Genomic DNA, 20,193 nt, shown 5'->3' on the forward strand with positions numbered 1-20,193 from the left:
ACTAGTTATGATTTCCACCTACAGTACCTATCTGCCTAATTGGTAGTTGGCTTATTAGTTCAAAAAATGACTATCGTGTGATTTGAAAAACGTTTATTTTTAAATTATACGCTATCATATTCATCATAGTTACGTTATTGAATATGACTTCGCGTATAATATAAGAAGAAAATTGTGTTTTCTTTTAAATTATTTTCTGTGATTGTTACAAGGGTGGTTAACATTTAAAGTGTGTATTGTGTTGTGAGAGCAGCAGCAGGTGATGCATATCATAGTAAAAGGTCGTGGAGATGATATTAAAAAACTCAACTGTTATCATATATTTTTTATTATTTCATATTTAGGCCAGTTCATTTTAGCATCATCTAAGCAACACTAGGAATTGTTCTGCGAAATTGTCGTGCATAAACGTAAAAATAAAACGAACATTTCAAACCAGTTTCTTTATTTCATGTTCATCATTTTAATACAACATACAAGTAAATTATCATCAGATATTATTTATCAATTCTTACAGACTAACTTAAAGTACCTGAATAACAAGTAGAGTATTGACGCGATTTCATAACCGCAGTGTCAGTCAAAAACTCGGCGACAGTAAGATTCAAGCAAATCATACATTTGTATGTTTATAAAAAAACTACTATCGTCAAAGTTTTTGAGTCAGGAGACAAATGCTGTCCAACCCACACGGAATAATTTGCGAACAATGAACCAATAACAAACATAAAAAACCCTTTCATGGAATGTTTGGAAAGTTTTGCTTCAGTTTAAATTAGAAAGTGTTCAAATTAAATAAAGATTCCAAGTAGGTAATACACACAATAAGCAATTTACATTGAATTTCTTAAACCGAAAAGATTTATAATTTTAAAATAATTAAACTACAAAACATACTGTTGAGCAAATAATTTTGTTAATTAACCAAGTTAATTGAATAAACATTATAAAAATTTAAATACAAACTCCCAAGTCGCACACAAATTTTTACTTCAACTCAGAATTGAAAATTTTAAGGAAAGCTCTATATTAACACTGTGATGTATAAAAATTAAGAAAAAATATTTTTTCTACAACTCATTACTTGTATGGGTTGACTAAGATAAGAATTAAAAGAAAAGGGTAAACGGAAAAAACATTTTCGAATTAAGTCAAAAACCCATGACTAGAAAGAAGCAATAACTTCAAGAAACAATTTTACCATTTTAACACTAAATACATGTAATTACGAAACCATTATTCGTGGAAAATAAGCGAAACTTAGTAGCTAATCTAACCAATACACTCGGATCTGACTAGCTTCATAAATATATTAAATTATAAAATAAATAGCAATAAATTAGAGTTTAACAATATCAGACTGTCAGTGAAACAAAGAGTGCGAAATATAAAAGTGGGATGGAGATAGAGTGCTTCAGAGGCGGAAACAAGTGATCGATTGTTTAAAATATAGAACCGTCGAATACAATCTAATGTAACATGAACACTAAACGACTAAGTCGTTGGCCACGATGCACCTTTAGCGGCCGATTGGGTCAACTCGCTACAGATAGCATCGTGGCAACGAAAATTACCACACGTTTAATTTAAGTCCCTACACAAATATAAATCTTAAGTATCGATTATAGCATTCAAGTTCATTATGAAAAAATATATCATTGGAAATATTTTTCAACTCTCCTTAACCTCAAACCATCGAAGAACAACTTAATGATGCACGTGACAACCGATTTTTATAACTACAAGGTTATCCCTAACAACACTTTGGCAACAAATAGTATTTCTCTTTTCCAATCAATTCTAACAGAAACGTTCATATCGTTGGAGTCAACATCACCATGGATCATACCAATCTTGTATCGATTCAATTTACCATCGTCTTTGGAATATGAAGACAGGATAGTATCGACAGAAGATAATGTACCATTTATAGCGACAAATATCAAATAGTTCCATCATCTGATAATTTAGACATTCAAACAATCATTCCATTAAGGACTTACAATTCCGTTTTGTCATTGGTCGCTATAATCAACCATGCTATATAGTTTCTACCTAAGTAACCAATGAAAACAATTATCCAGGAATTTTGTTGCATCTTTAAACTTTCATTACTGTGATCAGTCTTAAAATTGAGTCGTACGATCTAAGTTAAAATGATGAATCCTTATAGTAATCTTAAGTCATCGCTAGGCCAAACTAATACCGTACCTACCCGAGGTGTTTGCATATAAAAGTGGAAGTAATGACGGTTAGTAGGACTGGAGATATGAAGAGGTCTCGGAATAGACGAGTTCGAGCACATAACTGTTGTTCTTTCAATTTTACATCTAAGATGTTCTTTCCTCATGGTTTCAATCATACTTCTTAGGTGTCGCTTTATAACTAAGACAAATATACGAAAGATTAACTTTGAAAGGAAAAGGCTTCATCACTAGTAAGGCTCTCGGGGAAACTAATTACACCATTCTTAACGCGTACATTATTTGTTTTAGAGTAATCAACATTGAATAATTTTCATTTTATAATTACCTTAACACTAAAGAGTACAAAAAATAAAGGAAATATTACGAATATATGAAAAACAACAAGTTATCAGCGAAATTATCGCATCTCATATAAGAACAACGTTATTTCTTTCGTTACAGTAACATTAATTGTATCAACCACGCCCACGAACTCCAAACTCGCATGGACTCTCTGTACCTCCGCTCGGAGCGTCCAGAGCAGAGTGAGAAGTGCAAATCACTTGTCGACGTCTTATTTACAAGATCGTTTCCCTTCGATTTTCCTCATTGTATCAAAAATATCTGCTAAAACAGCCCTTTCCCTTAGAGAAAACTCGATAGAGTAATTTGAACAGTCTCAAAGTAACTAGTGTAGGTAACAATCATCAAGAGATGGGGATATGCATGAATTGGAATATCGAAATCAACAATTTCTTAAAGTTAGGATAGTTAAAGCGCCTACGTAGAGCCTATCGCAACGACTACTCTAAGACAGACGATTACTGACGATACACATTAGTACTCACTACAACTAATGTATGGAGATGGAATACTGGAAACACTTAATTTTCTTAAAAAGGAATAAAACATTTCTTACAATTTAAGGCCACGGCATTAAGTGGTGTCTCAGAGTTTAATACAATAAGGTTACAGAGTTACATTTAAGTTAACTTGTTACTCATCTACGGTTTGGCCTTATTTACAGAATTCAAGCTCTTATACAGTGCATTTGCAAATGCATTCGAACATGACGCAGAGGGTGCGAAGGCTTGCGTGAACCGAATGGATTCTCAGTTAGCTGGTTGGCTGGAGACTGCTCTACTAAACTGGTAAAACGTCGGTGTCAGAGTGTACAAAGCTCAAGGTGTCTTAACCACTAATCTAACATAGACAATGCGATATCTAAAAATACACACTACGACATACATCTAAGTAGGATATAATAATAATCTTCATAAGCATTGTGTCTCCTTAATCTGGCAGGATGGAATTTAAATGGTTAAAATCGATTTGTGTGTGGACATTTTAAGCATCATACGACTAATTCAAAGTATTCGACGTGCGTACCTATAGATAATATTGAATTATCTAAAAGCAATCTCTTTGGCGTCTAGCTTCGAGAAAGATTCCAAATTACCTACCCAACACCGTTCATCAATCTCTTCTAACAACGGAATTGTTCTATTTAATTTAGTGAATCAAACGACTCCACTACGTGGATGATATGTGCGTTTCATAACGTTGAAACAATTTTGCTATTAAAACTTTTTTCCTTACAAAAACGAGAAAACTGTCTTAATATTGTCTGTAAACCACACTTTACTTCACTAACCATTTCTATCCAAACACCTCCCCAACAGATTATAAATAATTTGAAACTTTGTTTGATATGTAATTAGCTTCGTATATTCCACCAGCATCATTTGGAATCTTTCCACATAAAATATTATCGTTAACTAAAATCACACACCTTACGCTTAAAAAACTACCTAACGTAAGATAAGAAATTATGGTTTCAAGTGAATCTATATTTTGTAAGTTATTTCTGTCGCTGCCATTATTGTGTTCGTGGAAAAGGCAGGTGAAAATTCTTACAAAAATATAGAATTTATAAGTGTATCTACACAAGAAGCTGTCACGAACGTTAGGAATAATAAGTAATATTTACGACGATAGTACTATGCCTTAATTCAATATTTAAGTAGAATCCGTAATATATAAAACACCTTAAGAATCCCAAAACTTGCCATAAAAATTATTATCACTGAGAAAATAAATACTATTATTTGCAAACGTTTCAACTAACATAAGCGATAGTAAAATATTTTCTTTTTTTTACAATAAAATGTATCATAAATTCAAACGTGAGTCAATCAAAACATTCAGCGTAGTAATCTTTGAGGATGGATGATTTGTGCTCGTATGTGCATAATTACCTTCACCTAAACTTACTAAACTACAATTTTGACATTTTGCGTAAAACCGGAATCGAGACCAACCCAAGCGAGGATCGTCTCGTTCCGTTTTACACATAGTCCAACACATAATTTCTCCATTTCAAACTCAACATCAGTCATTGAATGCAGTAAAATCATTGCATGTATTTATTATAAGAAAAATATTTCAAAAATTAAGTGAAACACCAACGTTCTGTGCAGAGTTCACTTAAGCGAATTAATGAAATTCAACAATGATACAACATCGCCGCATCCTATAATTACTTACAAGCGATGGTAGAAAAATATTATAATAAATTATCAAAATATCAGAAAAATTAATACAATTCCTGAGCAATTAAAAACGTCTGCGGACGTCGACGTTTGATCAAATTCTCTACTATATACATTTAATGCACACTTAGCTTCGACTCTTACATAAAAAATTGGTTCAATGTGCTTCTGTCAGTTAAGCATGAAGCAGGTATACCGGAAGTCGATTGGGCCAGTTCGGAGTTAGCAAACGAATGCACAAGCATCAATCTTATTTACAACAAATGCCGCAAAACACATAAACGTAATATCATTAAGTATTGTAAATTCAACGATGCACTACGTAATATAAAGTGATCATATCATACAATCCGACAAGCTAACATCAAATACATTATCTCTACGTTGATGAATATATTAACAGGTGAATTTATTATTGTTACATACGAAAAATTATTGAATTTCAAACAAACTCTTAAAACTATCGATATGGCTAATACCTAAGTCGAGTCTAATCCTGGCGAATTCGGGTCTCAATCAACAAACCAGAGCATTTCCTAATCACTTTTCAAATAACTTGCTTTCTAAGTAACGTCTTACTGTAATTTAAGATACCTATCGTTGAATCATAATTTTCATTATAAAAATACACACTCTCACACTATGTTATCAACTTTTAATTCATCTATCCGAAACATGCCCATCTCCTCCTCATCTCGGCACGCCTTAAAACTATACTAACCAACATATATATACATTTTTGCACACTTCCTGATTGAGGTGGATTTAATCTTGCGCAAAATCATTAAAAAATGGGGTCAATAATCAAGCTTGAAATTTCATCAATGATCATCGAAGACTAACGTCAAACTTTTACATTCTAACTGAAAGGCAATCGTATGTGCCGAATATTGTATGACTTATGTATAATTGAAGACAATAGGAATGAATAGTTTAACAAGATTTAGGTGTGAGAATTCATCGAGTGGAAAAAGCAGATGAGTGGAGCCTAGAAATATAAAAATAACATTGCTGATGTGTTAGTCTTAATTTTAGTCTTAGAGTGAGCTGAGTATAAAATTATAAACAATTTCGTAAGCCTAACTGTGCTTACTGTACTAGTAGGTGCTAGTTAGTAAAATGTTCCCTAGAGTAATTGACTTGGAAATAGTGGTTTAGGTCATAAAAACGTACGTGCTGAGAAATAATCAAAGAATCTCCGCCTGGCTTTAACGTTACACTTCACCTTAGACATTAGTCATTCGGATTCTTATTTTACCATAGCTTAACATTTCTTAATTATAGCCCGGCCTCATAAGAATGTGGTTTCGAGACCTCGAGTCTGATTTCCACCGCCTAATGCACTGAGAGGCACACACACATGGGTGAAGTCGACTTTAATTCTACGTTGCAAGCCTTTAATGTGCAGCAAAATTCTAATTGATTAAATAAACATAAAATGGTGCTCGTCTTATTGTGTATTTAAGATCTAAATTAATACTTACTAATTTCATGCCAATGTTTGTTCCCCAACACCAACTGTATCAAATGAATTCTTATAAAAATGCACACACGCACGCACACACACACAAGAACCCCAAATTATAAAACTCACTCACGGTTCCTACAACCGGTCGTTTGTGCTACGGAACCCAGCTTTTTAAGTTTATTTGAGATTGAATGAAATTTTAAGGTACAGGTGCTGGAAGCGAACTCGGCAAGATAAAAACGTGACAAATTTTATGAATTTTGGTAGTAAGGCACAGACGTTTTGTTTGGGGGATTCAATAGCACAAACCTGATAAAGTTATCACTGTGTTAGATCGACTAGCACAGTGGTAACTACGGTGGAATAAAGTGTAGCACTACTTGGGCAAAGCAAAAATAAAACACACAGTCAAACTGCAAAGAACTGGTATTATTATAAAAAAAGCAAGTATACAACAAAAATAATTCAAAACAAAACGACGTACATTAATTTAAAGAACAATTGTTTATACAAATACTTAAAAAAATATAATAATTATAACAACAAACATTGACAAAATATATTTAAAGACAAAACATGTTTCAAATTTAATCAGTCCTTAAGCTTCAGAAATGCAATTTTTAAGAATGAAAGATTTACTCTTAAATCTCTTTATGTGTTATATTATGCTAAACCACAAACTTAGTCATTTGTGAACAAAAATAATACAAACTTAAAACACGTCTCTTGAAAAACAAAACTAAATAATTACTGTAAAATCAAAAAATAATAAAAACTGGATTACATAGATAACGGGAGCAGTTGTCATAGGTTGCATAATCTTACATAGAATTTCGATATACTAAGTTATAGGTACTTAATATAAATATAATACGATGAATCATTTTTAATTAAGTAAAAGCGTATGTTTTATCAAATACCGATCGTTCGTGGGTAACGCGATGAATGAACGATCCGGACTAATCCTAAGAGCTTTTTTAAACCGATAGTTTATCGTGTGATTTGTATTCATTGTATGTGAACAAATTATTGGATCTCGTAATGATAAAAAAGTTGTCATTGATCACAAAAGAAACATTATCGGTTTAAATTTAGCAGACCAAAATGTGAGCAGTAGATTAAAAGAAATAGAATTCAAAAAGCCATCTTTAGAACGGAATAATTTACTAGGAACAGACGCTATACGTTAAATCATTGGTGATCAATCACTCCAATTTAGATTCTAAAGAATGGATCAAAAACTCTATTTCGCCTAATCTAGTGACAAAATCTGATGGAGTTAGATCGAAGCCACGTCAAATATGATTCGATTGAAAGCACCGTGGACTGCTAAATGCAGACAAATAAATTATCCCGAGAACCTTTCAGAAACTTTAATGCAAATTTGCGAACAATAATGTCTTACGTGCGAGATAAGTGAAAAAATCATAAAGCCTTTATAAGCAATTCATTGCATTATTGACCAAGTAATTTGCACAAATAGTAGTGAAAAAATTCGATAAACTTATGTATAAAATTCGGTACAAAGATATTATGGTACATATTTACAAACAACACTTAATATCACTTAATACATCACAACATGGTTGTATGGCACATGTAAAGCAGGTATTGCAGGTATACGAGCAACGGTCATAGTGGCGTGGCTTCAATCGTCTTACTCTAGAGGCTTATTCAGATCAAACATTAAGCGGCAGATCTGTTTATTGTCATAGATTCAGCAAACTACAAAAAATAAAACTAAAAAATGAAAAATCAAGCTAAAATAATTCCTCTAACACACTCAAACACGCGGTAAAGTAGTAATCTAACGATAGCATAATATTCATAAAATAAGAAAAATAAACGTTACACATGCACCGTAATCTAATAATGCTACAAAAATAAAGTTGCTTTCGTATAAAAAATATCTTACTAGAATCAACAGGTTTGTAAGACATATCAAGTAAGCTATAATACTACAGTGAGCAGCAAAATGCGTCACACCGTTAAAATCTCGAAAAATAGTTAAATCAAAAAATCTAGCGAAACGAACCTTCACTAAGTGCTCTACTAGTTACTACCGTGTTTAATTAATATAAAATACCTACTTAAGTTTTGTATAAAAACGAATAATATTATATCAACCAAATGTTACTAATTGTAATAAAAACAACGAAATTGAGGAATTTATGGATCCGTGGGCTCTCAGTGACTAGGCGGTGATGACGTCATATCTGTAGTCCTAACAGTATTCCAATGCTCAAAATCAAAAACAACCATTCTCAAATGCTTTATAATACTCCAAGTTCTTATCATCTCAAGGACTGGCGCAACTCACTTCTCGTGTGATGTCTAATCACATATAAAGATCTCCCGTTGTGTCAACTAAACTTTTGATCTATTCGTTCTTTAAGAAACGCCGCAGTCAACTTTGTCATTGATAAAACCCCTAACATCACTTTCCCTAATTTTTGTAACTACATTAAAAAGGGGGTAGTAACTAAAGGTTGTCCATTTTAGTTTAATTCCATTTAACACTTACCTAAGAATATGTAACAACTTCTTAATTAGATTCATAATTATTTTTCCATCGACACAGAATAAGTGCTAATTCAAAACAGGAAGTGCCATTGTGCCGAAGAATATCCTTAAAACTAACAACAATACCACTCGATGCTCTCTTAATTCAATAAAATCACTCGCTTAACGCCTAACAATTTTAAGTAATAATAGTTAAAATATTGGTCCAACAAATGGGCTAAATAATACAAACGCCCGTAATATTCATCCCTAATTTAACGACGTGGGATATGGAAAAATATTATTCATAGATCAAAAATGATAAGGGTCGAGAATCATACGATATTTTCGGCTCCAACCAACGGAATAATCTCTCGTACTCCACTTAGGTACTTATATAACAATGTCAATACTAAAACTAATCTCATTACAGTTTCGTTTAAAATGTAGGTACATAATGCATCGAGCCTCCCTCGACCTAGGCGTCGCCTTGGCGGAGGGCTATCGGTAAAGTGATCACATCGCCGCCGCAAACGTAGTCCTTTCTTATATTCCACTTCAAGAGTCACTTCGTAATAAAAATTGACACATATGGCCAGAATCGTTAACTTTATTTTTGGCTTTAAGTGTCGCCGGAAGTTCCCGACTGCGATGGGGTTGAGCGAGCTCGGGACGTTCACATGCCAATAGGTGGCACTTGCACGTAACGGTAAATATAGAGGCGGTAATCTTTGCTCGCGAGAACTACCGAGCCGTCGTCCATGAGAGCTACGTCGAAGCATTGAGCGTGTTTTACTTTACTTTCTAAAGCCGATACCAACTGTCCGTCTTGAGTGAATATTGTAAGGTTGAAGTTGTTGTGATTGTCGGCGATTAAGATTTCGCCGGCTGCGTTGATGCCCACGCCTATCGGGTAGTTAGTCACTCCTTCTCCTCCGATCTGGCGCAAGTAAATGCCTTCGTAGTTAAAGACTTTGACGCAATGCGCCCTGTTGTCACTTATGAATATTTCTTGTTTGTCGTTCACCACAACGCCGTTCGGAAATTCTAAATGTTTTGAGCATCCAAATTTCTGGAGTACGTTTCCTACTTGGTCAAAGATAATGACACGCATAACTTTACATTCCACGACGACGATTCGTCCTTTGTTATCCACGGTGACACCGCGGGGGTGTTGAAGAATATTGGCACCGAATTTTCGAACAAATTGACCATACTGATTGTAAATTTGTATTTGGTGCGTCGGCGATCTTTCTGTAACGATAATATCTCCAGAGGTTCGGACAACGGCTACCCTGTTAGGGTACAGAAGCTGTCCATCTCGTTTGCCACACTCGCCAAACTGAAACTTAAAGCGGCCCTCTTTGTCGAAAATCTGAATTCGGTGGTTGTTAGTATCGGCGACAATAATGTCGTTTTGAGCATTGACAGCGACTCCGCTTGGTTCTGTGAATTGGCCTTCCATCACACCGAACTCACCGAATTTACAGTGATATATCATCTTTTGCCGTTTGATCTGTGATTTTGGAGGGAATATAGCAGTGGATATTAATTTGTTTGTCAAATCTAAAATTGGATCTGAATGAGCGGCAGCAGAAAGAGAATATGGGTCCGATGTGGCGGGAGGGAACAGCGTGTCACATCCTCCATTTGACCATTTTTCGTATGGGTTTATGCCGTTTAAGTTGATGTCTCCAATGGCAGTGGAGAAAGGCCCGAGAGAGTTACCACTAGTAAAACGTTTGGAGATAATGTTCGTATCAAACGGAGATGTTGATTGGCTCGTGGGACCGAGAAGTCCATTCGAGTAGGGTCTGTCTAAAACACCATTTAATCCAGTCGGCAGGTGAATACCACCGTTAAGGCTTCCTGAGCTTCCATTTACGCTGCTGCTGCTCGAGGAAGATCCGCCATTCAACAGAGAACCGTTTGTGGGCCGAGCGATCGGTGGTTGTTTGGTGGGACCGACGTTCGCTTCAGAACTAGAGCGAACGTAACCAAAAGTGTTTCTGACGCCGACTTGTATCGCTTGATAATTCGATACAAATTCAAGTTCGCAAGCTGTTTGTACACTTTGTTCTGGGTTCGTGCTAATTAAAGATTGCAGTTTAGTATCTAAAAGTTTTCTAAACATCAATATTTCGGCGATGTTGGCGCATTTGGTCAACCTTTCGACGAAATCGCAAGTTTGATATATTTTGTCTACAGTTTCTTGAGCTTTCTGCCCTACGACAGTGAGAGCAATTTGCTTTGTCGAGAAAACACTTTCCAGTTCCTTCAGTAACTCCTGTCTACGCTCTTCTAGCATAGAGCGGTAGAATTGGAAGGTGTCGTTAATTTCATTTTGAGCTTTATGATATTGAACTTGAAGTTTACCAGCAGCATGTTCTACCGTCTTCACAACGTGTCTTATTTCCGTTGCACGTGTTTTAGCTTCATTGACTGCTTGCTGCATGAGTTCAAGTTGTTTTGGCCCCGCATCCGACAAATGTTCACAGTCGTGTAGCGCCGCGGGGTGTTCGATAATTGTACATTCTTTGCACACTGGCACAGAACAAGTGCGACAAAAGTATTTCAGAATATCATTTTTGTGTCTCGGGCAGAATGCGGTTTTATCACCGCTCGCCGAGAGCGTCGAGTTAAGAAGACCTTTATCATCTTTTAGGTCCGTGAAGGCCAGCACACGATGACCTTCAAAGCAATGCATGAATTGGTGAGCCATGACGCAATTGGGACACAGGAAGTTAGCGCAATCTACACAGCGCGCTACGGCGTCGGATTCCTTAGACTTGCAGCCGGTACAAGGTGCAGTGGGCGAATTAGTCTGACGTCCTGACGGCAGAAGATCAGCGTCCTGTTCGACGGCCGCTGCAATCACTAGATTTGTGAGGAGTCCAGGTATACCGGCTGGGGACAGGTGACTATCCACTCGGCAAGTGACGCAGGTTACTTTGTCGGGGTGGGTTTGTTCACGCTCCAGGCAACCTCTGCAGAAGGTGTGGAAGCAGTTGAGAACTTTAGGGTCAACGAATGTCTCTCGGCAAATAGCACAGGTGGTGTCTAGACCGTCGAATTCGCGAAGATCACATACGGCGGAGTCACTCGCGGGAGGCGAGGAGCCGCTCAAGGTCAGTGGTGATAAGGAGCCACGCTCCAGCGAACCTATAGAATTGGCACCGGGCAGCGACTCAAGGGACGGGGTGCGTGAGGCCATCTTCAGGACACCGGCATCCCTGAAATTACAAAAAATAACAATATCACTAAAAGAATCTCGTACAAACATAGTATATTATTAATATTTCTAATTAAAGATATTAAATGACCTGTATTTACTAAAAATACACAAGGAGAGTCAGAGGAAATAAGTAATATTTAGGAGTCGTAGCCGTGTCGCGTTAAGGAAAATGGCAATGTTTGAATTTCTCGTAAAAGATACCGTGCGGCGTAACAGATGGGGAAATGGTACATCCTCGCAAATGGGTATTCTTAAGCTATATTCGATAGATATATTGAGTGTATATTTACTGAATATTATGCGAATACATGAAATGGTTGAAAGTATTTATTTAGGAAAATTTGATTTTATGTTATATGCCTACACATAGGCACGTTTTCTATGTCCCGACATAATAAACATCACCTTTTATTAAAGTTAGTAAAGACTAACGTATTAAGAGCCAAGTTCAGTTTTCTCACAGCGTGAAGCTGTAGCATCGCCATAAATATAAGAGATTATCTTTTATATTTCAATTTTAAGATAAAGCACCTTACAGGTGGCTGCAAACTGCGGGCTGTTTAATGATAATTTATGATGAAAACTTGCCAGACTTATAAGGCATATAAAGATTAGTTAGAAAGATAGTAAATTTAATTGAATTAGATCGTCTTACAATCGCCTTAACTTTGTGAAAATATTTTGTTAATAGGTTGGACATTTACACGAAACAAAACGTTTTACTTAAAGCGATTTACTTCAACATCATAGTTTCATAATTAAGGATAATGTTGAATGAGGCATTAAAAGCGGGTTTTATGAAAACCCTGTTAATTTAAATGTTTCAATACAAAACATTTGTGCAGTTTAAGGTGCCCATGCACTTGAAAGGGAGTCCGTTGCCATGGCAACGGTGAGGGGAAACTCGTCGAATTAGGGTGAGGGTGGTTATTTCGCAAGGGGCGATATTTGCAAGGTGAATGGCCTTGCAGCATGACTAATGTGTTCTGGGGTCGAATCTTGGCGTATCGAAGCACGGCGAGAATCCAAACTTATTTCAAAGATCCTGACATGACAATTTCAAAGAATTTCGTAAAAAACTATTGATACTTCTACAACTAATGTATATAATATATTACTCTGCTATCGTAGTGAATAAATGTTTCGGTAGAGATAGATATTGAATATCTCCGCTTATATAATAAATGTCCTCCCTTCCAAGACTTTAGGAATAAGTTGGGGTTGGGAAATAAGTAAAGCCTCTCCAAATAACTGTTTAGTCCTACCAACAATAACCCTGTATAAAGCTAATAAGTCCTTGCTTAGACTACAAAATTAAGTCTTACGGAAGGTTCATGTTCACGGGCGTGTTACTCATCCCTTGCAAATGTCGTTGCGGAAGAATTAAATACCAATAAAAACTAATTATTATAACAAACGATTAACAAAACAATAAATAAAATAAAAGAACAAATATAAATATTAGGAAGCTTACATAATATAGTACCTACTGTCGACAAGGAACCAAGCGTATATCACTATATATTTACATAGGTACAAGTTGGAGCTCAATCGACTTCTATAGGGTTGTACAATCCATTTAATTTTGAATAAACCATCTCCATATTAGTATGGATAAACGATTTTTTTACTTCTTATCTGCCCGGCTTCTTATTTTACAGGATTACTTATTGAGGTAGTTATTATTTTTATTTTAAACATACTTTATGGTATTTCGTAACTTACAACGGACCGACATATTGGTTTTTGATTACTTTACAGCATTAGTGAGTTTCTAGATTATTATTAAAAGATATATACATAGATTTGTCAACCCTAGCTTGGTTAGAGGAATTTCGGCTAGGGCTGCAACCGGTCATAGATTACTGTCCCCTGTGACGTGACAGAGCGATCGGCCGCATACATAATGACTGTCCGTTTGTATGTAGCTTCCTTTACCGGTTATATATCAACGTGATATAGGGATCTCAATCTGTGCCTATAAGCTTCCGCCTTTCTGTAACTTATCCGCATTCATCCTATAATAAGTTATAAGACGGTTAGACCTTCCAACTTATGAGGTCTAACCTAAAATTTTTATCCAATTTCGTTAATTTTCTCTCATTTTGTTTACATATTTTGCCAAATCTTTACGCACTGTTTTATTTGTTATCGATCGCTGAATGAATAGCTTCATCAAATCAGATCCGCACACAAATGCCTTAAGACCATCACTATCAGTATCAAAGCGGTTCTACAGTGCAAAGAGGCCGTATGCAGAGGTTGCATAATACATCGTTGCGTAGACAAAGCTTCATGCTTGACACAGCAAAAGCTAACAGCCATTAGTGATAGAATGACAGAGACGTGCATATACGTTCAATTTACATGTCTCTAATGCTATGTTCCAGCTCGCATAGAATACATTAGGCGTAATATTTAATGGCACAGTTATTCCGAACCAATGTAACAAGTATTTTACTTATTATTGAATACACGGCATTACAAAGTAATAGTTGCCAGCTACCAATAAACTTGGTACACCTTTCCCGAAGATTTCCCGTCAACAATAGGGCGCAATTCCCAACAATTGCCAGCTCGATACGAACGCTCGGCTAAATTGGCTCACTGGCATACTATTCTGATTTACCTCCTCGAGAATAAGATACAAGATTGGACTGATTTTACGATTTGTGAAATGTTTGTGTCAAACAATGTATTTCTTATTACTGACATCTTGCCGACGCCTCTGACAATGTTTGCCGCATCTTTTAAAGGTGAAAAGTGAAAGGAGTAATAAAAAAGTACACTTCATGTGAAATTAAATAAATCACTTAAATTCTGTTCAAGCCAAATTTAAGTGAAATCCAAATACATCCGAACAAGTTCTTCTTTGTTTGGTTTCAATCAGTTGTATCCTCAAAGCTGGATTTAACAGCCAAAATCCGGCGTCTCATATTATTTATGAGGTTAATTTCAGAAGCCTCGAAGACTACCGACATTGGTCAAGCGAAGTTTTCTCCCCGAGGGAGATACACGAGCGAAATGTCTTTTAGCTCCAATGCGGAGTTGCCGCATTTCTAAATTTCAACCCTCTCCCTGGAGGGCCGGCGGAAATACAGCTTCGGAGATATCTTAAAATTGTATATGGCCACATCTTGAAATTTAAAAGGTAATTTCAGCAGCGTCTGAGGAACTAATAGGAAAGCTATAAAGTGTAAGCTTTGAGAATATATTGAGACGAGCCTGGTATCGTTAAAATAAGAACATTTAAGACCAAATTTCTCGGTCACGTTGCGTCTGATGTATGACATAAAATTACTTAATTAATGAACGACTGAGTTTTCTAATTGATAACGTACTCGCTTGTAATTAGGACGAAAACTTTGGTAACGGTTCAACACATTACTTGAAAGTTACTCACGTCACCTATTTATTAGTTACGGGAGGCCATTCCTGTGAAGTTATATCTTCGGCAATAGTACTCCGGGTTCCCATTAATTGCGATCGCTCCGAAGCAGATTACCCAGCTCCAAAAGGTTTTCCGAACTATTGTAAATCACTCGATTCGTCGCGGGAAAATGGGTCTTTACGCTGGTTTGCTTTAAGGGTCAAATTGGTATAGCCTGGACGAGTTTTAAGGGTACCATTGTGGTCATCCAATAGGCGTCAAGCAGAATTGCCATTATTACGTGTACTAATTCCCAATCATTCGTTATTTTCAAAAATAACTGGTGATAAGCTAAGATTTGGCGATAAAGGCATTGTAATGCCAAAACGTATTGTGACCACAAGTTAACTATTTTTTATTACAGATAAAATAAAAGCACAATGTTCTATAATAGAATTCATCTCATCGCACAAAGTTAAGCTGTAAATTACATATTCATACGGAGTCATCTTGGGGGAAGTTCGTTCACAAAAACCGCTGGCATTAAGATAAGACGTGTGCCATAAACGCCTTCTGTCAAAACGTGGTTGGATATGGGAACCGATGTTCTTATTTTCCTTAAGTACATACGCCAGTTTAAAAATTTATATATTAATGACACTAAAACATTACGTTGTCTTCTTGTAATAGGAATTCCCACGAAAATTAATGACACCTCCGACGGCATCGTAAGAGCTCAACCAGTTATCATAGTTAGCACTAAGAGCTTTATCATGTTTACTGAAACAGTCACACATTTTATTTTATGTGTTTAGATGTGAATGCAAAAAGTACTACGTATCAAATGACACGTTGGACACATTTGTCAGACGTGTTTCAATGATGATCCAAAACCGGGTCTTATAAGCGGTGTAATAATTAAAGTACATAACGGCTGATCAACACGCTCAAAGTATACTCTGCAGCTAACTCCCCGAAGAAATACTCCAAAAAAAATGCCTTGGATATCATCCCCGTTGATAATTAAGTTCACTCCCCTTATTTTATAATTTGATGAAAACTTCCCTCCAATCAAATGAGCTCCGGGTTTTCTATGAAAAATCTGTTACAAAAATATTCCTTTGAAGTCGCTTAATCTTTAATATTGAATGGCGAAATTTGAAACTTGTTCAATAAGTGTCGTAATGCAAATCTGCCCAAGTAAATAAATAATGTATGAAACTCAGAGTTGGGAGTTTAACATAATTCCCTGACACGGTATTAAAACTTAGTTTGGGCCATATCTTGCTGTCAAAATTAAATAAAATAAATCTCCCATCTTGCTTTTATATTATTTGATGATCCATCAAAATAGTGACACTAATTTTATTTAAATCGGAGTTACCAAATCGCGTTTTGATACGATAACATTTCTGTCGGGCTTTCCAGTCACCTATATAGACAAAAGCGCCATAAAGTTTAGCGTGACTCACGTTTCGGAAACAATTTTAATAATATAGAAAACACTATTTGTTGGTCACGTGACAAGTGTGTTTTAGCTTTGCATACAAATTGGCCGGCATCATATAACAATCAATCGTGTTTGTTTATTAAATTATTATGTTTCGATGACAATTCTTTCAATAATGACATAATGTTTAATCGTACTGCTGATTATAGCATGCTGTGAATGTACGAATAATTCTCAATGGATAAAATCATTTTAGGCAAGTACCTGATATTCTCCCTAACCGATTTGTTCGTTCGAGAATCGAATCCCATACCACCAACATGACCGCTTTGTACCATCCAGGCAGTATATAATTGGCATATGAACCAGAAAATAATATCAGATCCGATCTATAGTGACTGAAGTTTCCATTCAAAAGGTTCATATAAGGATATAATGTATATATCATATCGAAATTCGGCGGACGGTTAGTCCAACACATCCAACATCGTGGTGAATAATCAGTATTCATTACATAGAGATCGAGTCAATAGAGACCCGGATTGATAGACCCTTGGATCCTAATGCAATACACAAGATCTATTTGAACGGGTACCACTTCATGCATTTTAAAGCAAACCTATGTCATCAATCGAACGATTGAAACTGTTTACTCAGCGTGCAAAGTAGATTCAGTGTTACGAATTATTTAGGCGGTTTAATATTGCTTTCACGTTGGCAGTCACTCAATCATGCGATGTGCTTCAGACAAAAGAAATATTCTGTTTCAGATACAAGGCATGAGCTTGAGTTAAGGTTGAGTCTCTTAGCAGACATACCCACCCTTAATTAAGCCCTCCCTTGTCTTCCTCAGCGGTCTATTCGCGCTGTTAATTCGTTAACGAATCAGACAATGTCGAATTCAAAATGTTTATTATCCAATTAGTACGTATTTGCTTTGATTTACTTCGCTCTACAAACACTTTGATCTCGAATTGACTGTATAAAATTAACTAATCAATGGTAAATTTTAAAGGGACAAATAATTGGATTGATAGTATATTAATTGGGAAGACAAAATCCATTTCGGGGTAAACAGTTTCAAATTATAATAGAGCTGTAATAATTTGGTATCTTTTCTGTTTAACGTTTATTTACTATGTCATATTACTTTTATCTCGTTTTAGATATTTCAACGTGAACGTAGTTTGCGCGAAAACTTCAGTCTAAATTAAAGCGTCGCGCATTGGAACAACAATAAAGCAACTTTATTTGTCTTGATAAGCTTGAATAGATGTTATTCAGAAATGAATATTCCAAGTGGAAATAGGCTTAAAAGGGTTCTGTAACGAGGCACAGAATAAATCAGAAGATAAAGAATTATAAATTTTGTATTCCAATCCGAGAAATGTTTTCAAAGTCGCTTTAATAAATTATTTTCTATAGCGGATAATCTGAGTTGGCGTTTGTTTCTAGTTTAAATACATTTTGCAAGTTGAATATTAAATTATTAGTATAAAAGTTAACTATGGAGAGCTAAGCATGTCGGTAAACGAAGGACTTTATAATTCAAACAAGGCCAGTCATAATCGTAAAAAATAAGTGAGAATTTAAAGATAATTCATTATCTAGTATATAGGAGCGTACGACTAGCGTAATGTTAAAGTACTTTTAATTAACATGTAAGCGTTGTATGCTGTCAGGCACCTTATACCGACAGATACAGCGTCAATTGTAATTGAGACTTACTCGTAAATCATTCTTCAACATTTGGATATTGTGTTCTCCGAGTCACGATACTCACCTGAAACAAAAAAGTAATAATTATAAGTACTTGAGTGACAAGGATGGTACCTTAAGAAAGAGTTCTAAGATTTTGAGGACTATGTCACATAACTTTTGTAAAAGTAAGAACCTCTGCTGGAAAACGCCAATAACTGTCTTAAATTAAAAAAAAAAACATTCGAGGAAACTTCTTGCTCCTCCGCGTCTCTTTGGCAGGTTATCTGTAAGAGGCTAATAAAAACGCGGAACACTCGAGACTTTGAAGTACTCATTAAAGGACGGCGGGGAAAATTAATAGAGCCGAAAGAAACCAGTGTGACAATCGGGGCTGGCGACGCCAGGAAAATACGACATGTATAACGTTGTAATAAAAGTTAATGTTGTGTTATAATAACTTTCATAATTACAAATAGCTGTTTTATTTAACATAACATATTAACATTTATAAGGAATAAATATATATTACTGTCTCCACGTAAGGCGTTTACAAGGGTCACGCACAGATTGCGCTCAAAATGCAATTTATCGTGACGTAATCCATTATCACAAGATTTTGGTCGGCTTCAGTTCTACACAAAAGCCTAAACACGGGAGTCACACATCTTACGCCCAATAACCTATCTCAATCCATTTTTCAACAGATGGATTGTAATAGCCATCTGTCGATACAAGCTATGCATAGTAGATCAGAACGGTATCTGTAGATAGACTTTTGTATAAAAATTACAGTTCAACTGTGTCAATATCCTACCTTAAATTTTTTTTAATGTCGCCAAAAATGGATTGTCTTCGTAGGGTTTGGTTATTGGAATGCAGATCGGAGATCGATCGACTGTCTCGGTCCACAATCTCGGATTATTTTCTTTCTTAGATTGTGAATACAATATTGGGTTCCGGCGTTAATGACCCGCATTCACACATGATTAACTGTTTCAACCCTAATACGTGCGAGCGAGACAGTTTCCGTAACAGCCAATATCCGTTCGATCAGCTGTGCGCGGAAACAGCTGGGATCGAGCGTCGGTTATTCCTTTTTTAAAATCGACTGACATTTTTTTGGACATCGATTTCATTCGAATCGTTATTCGAATGATGTTCATCAGCTGTGTTGGTTTACACGAAATTAATTGGCGCAGCTGTATTCCGTAAATTGCCGTGGCTCTGTGGAGTATTGTTTAAACTTTTTTGTTCACGCTTAGACAATTGGTCTGCGGAACAGATGTGGACTTTTAGGTGGGCGGAATGCGCTTTGACAATATTCTACATTTGTCCTATTTTATCTGGAATAATCAATGAGATGTCACTATTAGCAGTTAGGGAAAATATTACTCCCTTATCGTAAGCATGTATATACTATATTTAACAAATGAGTGTGCATTAGTTACCACAACTGCGACATACATTATCGGGCACATTTGCATAATTCATGTTACTGCATTGTTACATGTTTAATGAACAAAAAACCTGCTGATTACCCACTACGCAATTTTACGACGTACAAGTCGCACAAGAGCGTCGTCTTTAAGTTCAACTTTATGCAAACTTTCAAAATTATTTGTGTAGTTTTGTTTATTTTTTTTAATATATTTTTTTAAATTATCATTTAGAAGCTAGTTTGATTTGAACGATTGTGTTGCTTTTTTAATTCATCTACATATTATATTTA

At 35.7% G+C, this 20,193-nt stretch overlaps 1 protein-coding gene across 5 annotated transcripts in view; it reads right to left on the bottom strand.

Annotated features, from left to right (window-relative positions):
- Positions 1–7,024: 7,024 nt before the first annotated feature.
- Positions 7,025–20,193, bottom strand: part of LOC110999840 (brain tumor protein) — a 72,609-nt gene continuing 59,440 nt past the window's right edge. For 3 of the 5 annotated variants that reach the window (XM_022269081.2, XM_022269082.2, XM_022269083.2), the window contains 2 exons: positions 18,492–18,546; positions 7,025–11,941 (listed from right to left, as the gene is read on the bottom strand). In XM_022269081.2, the coding sequence (XP_022124773.1) occupies positions 9,385–11,941; positions 18,492–18,502 (2,568 nt within the window). In that variant the 5' untranslated portion in view covers positions 18,503–18,546 and the 3' untranslated portion in view covers positions 7,025–9,384. The remainder of the gene's footprint in view (positions 11,942–18,491; positions 18,547–20,193) is intronic. The other 2 variants (XM_022269084.2, XM_022269080.2) reach the window with 1 other exon arrangement.

The sequence above is a fragment of the Pieris rapae genome, chromosome 6, assembly GCF_905147795.1.
Source record: "Pieris rapae chromosome 6, ilPieRapa1.1, whole genome shotgun sequence".
Classification (NCBI taxonomy): domain Eukaryota; kingdom Metazoa; phylum Arthropoda; class Insecta; order Lepidoptera; family Pieridae; genus Pieris; species Pieris rapae.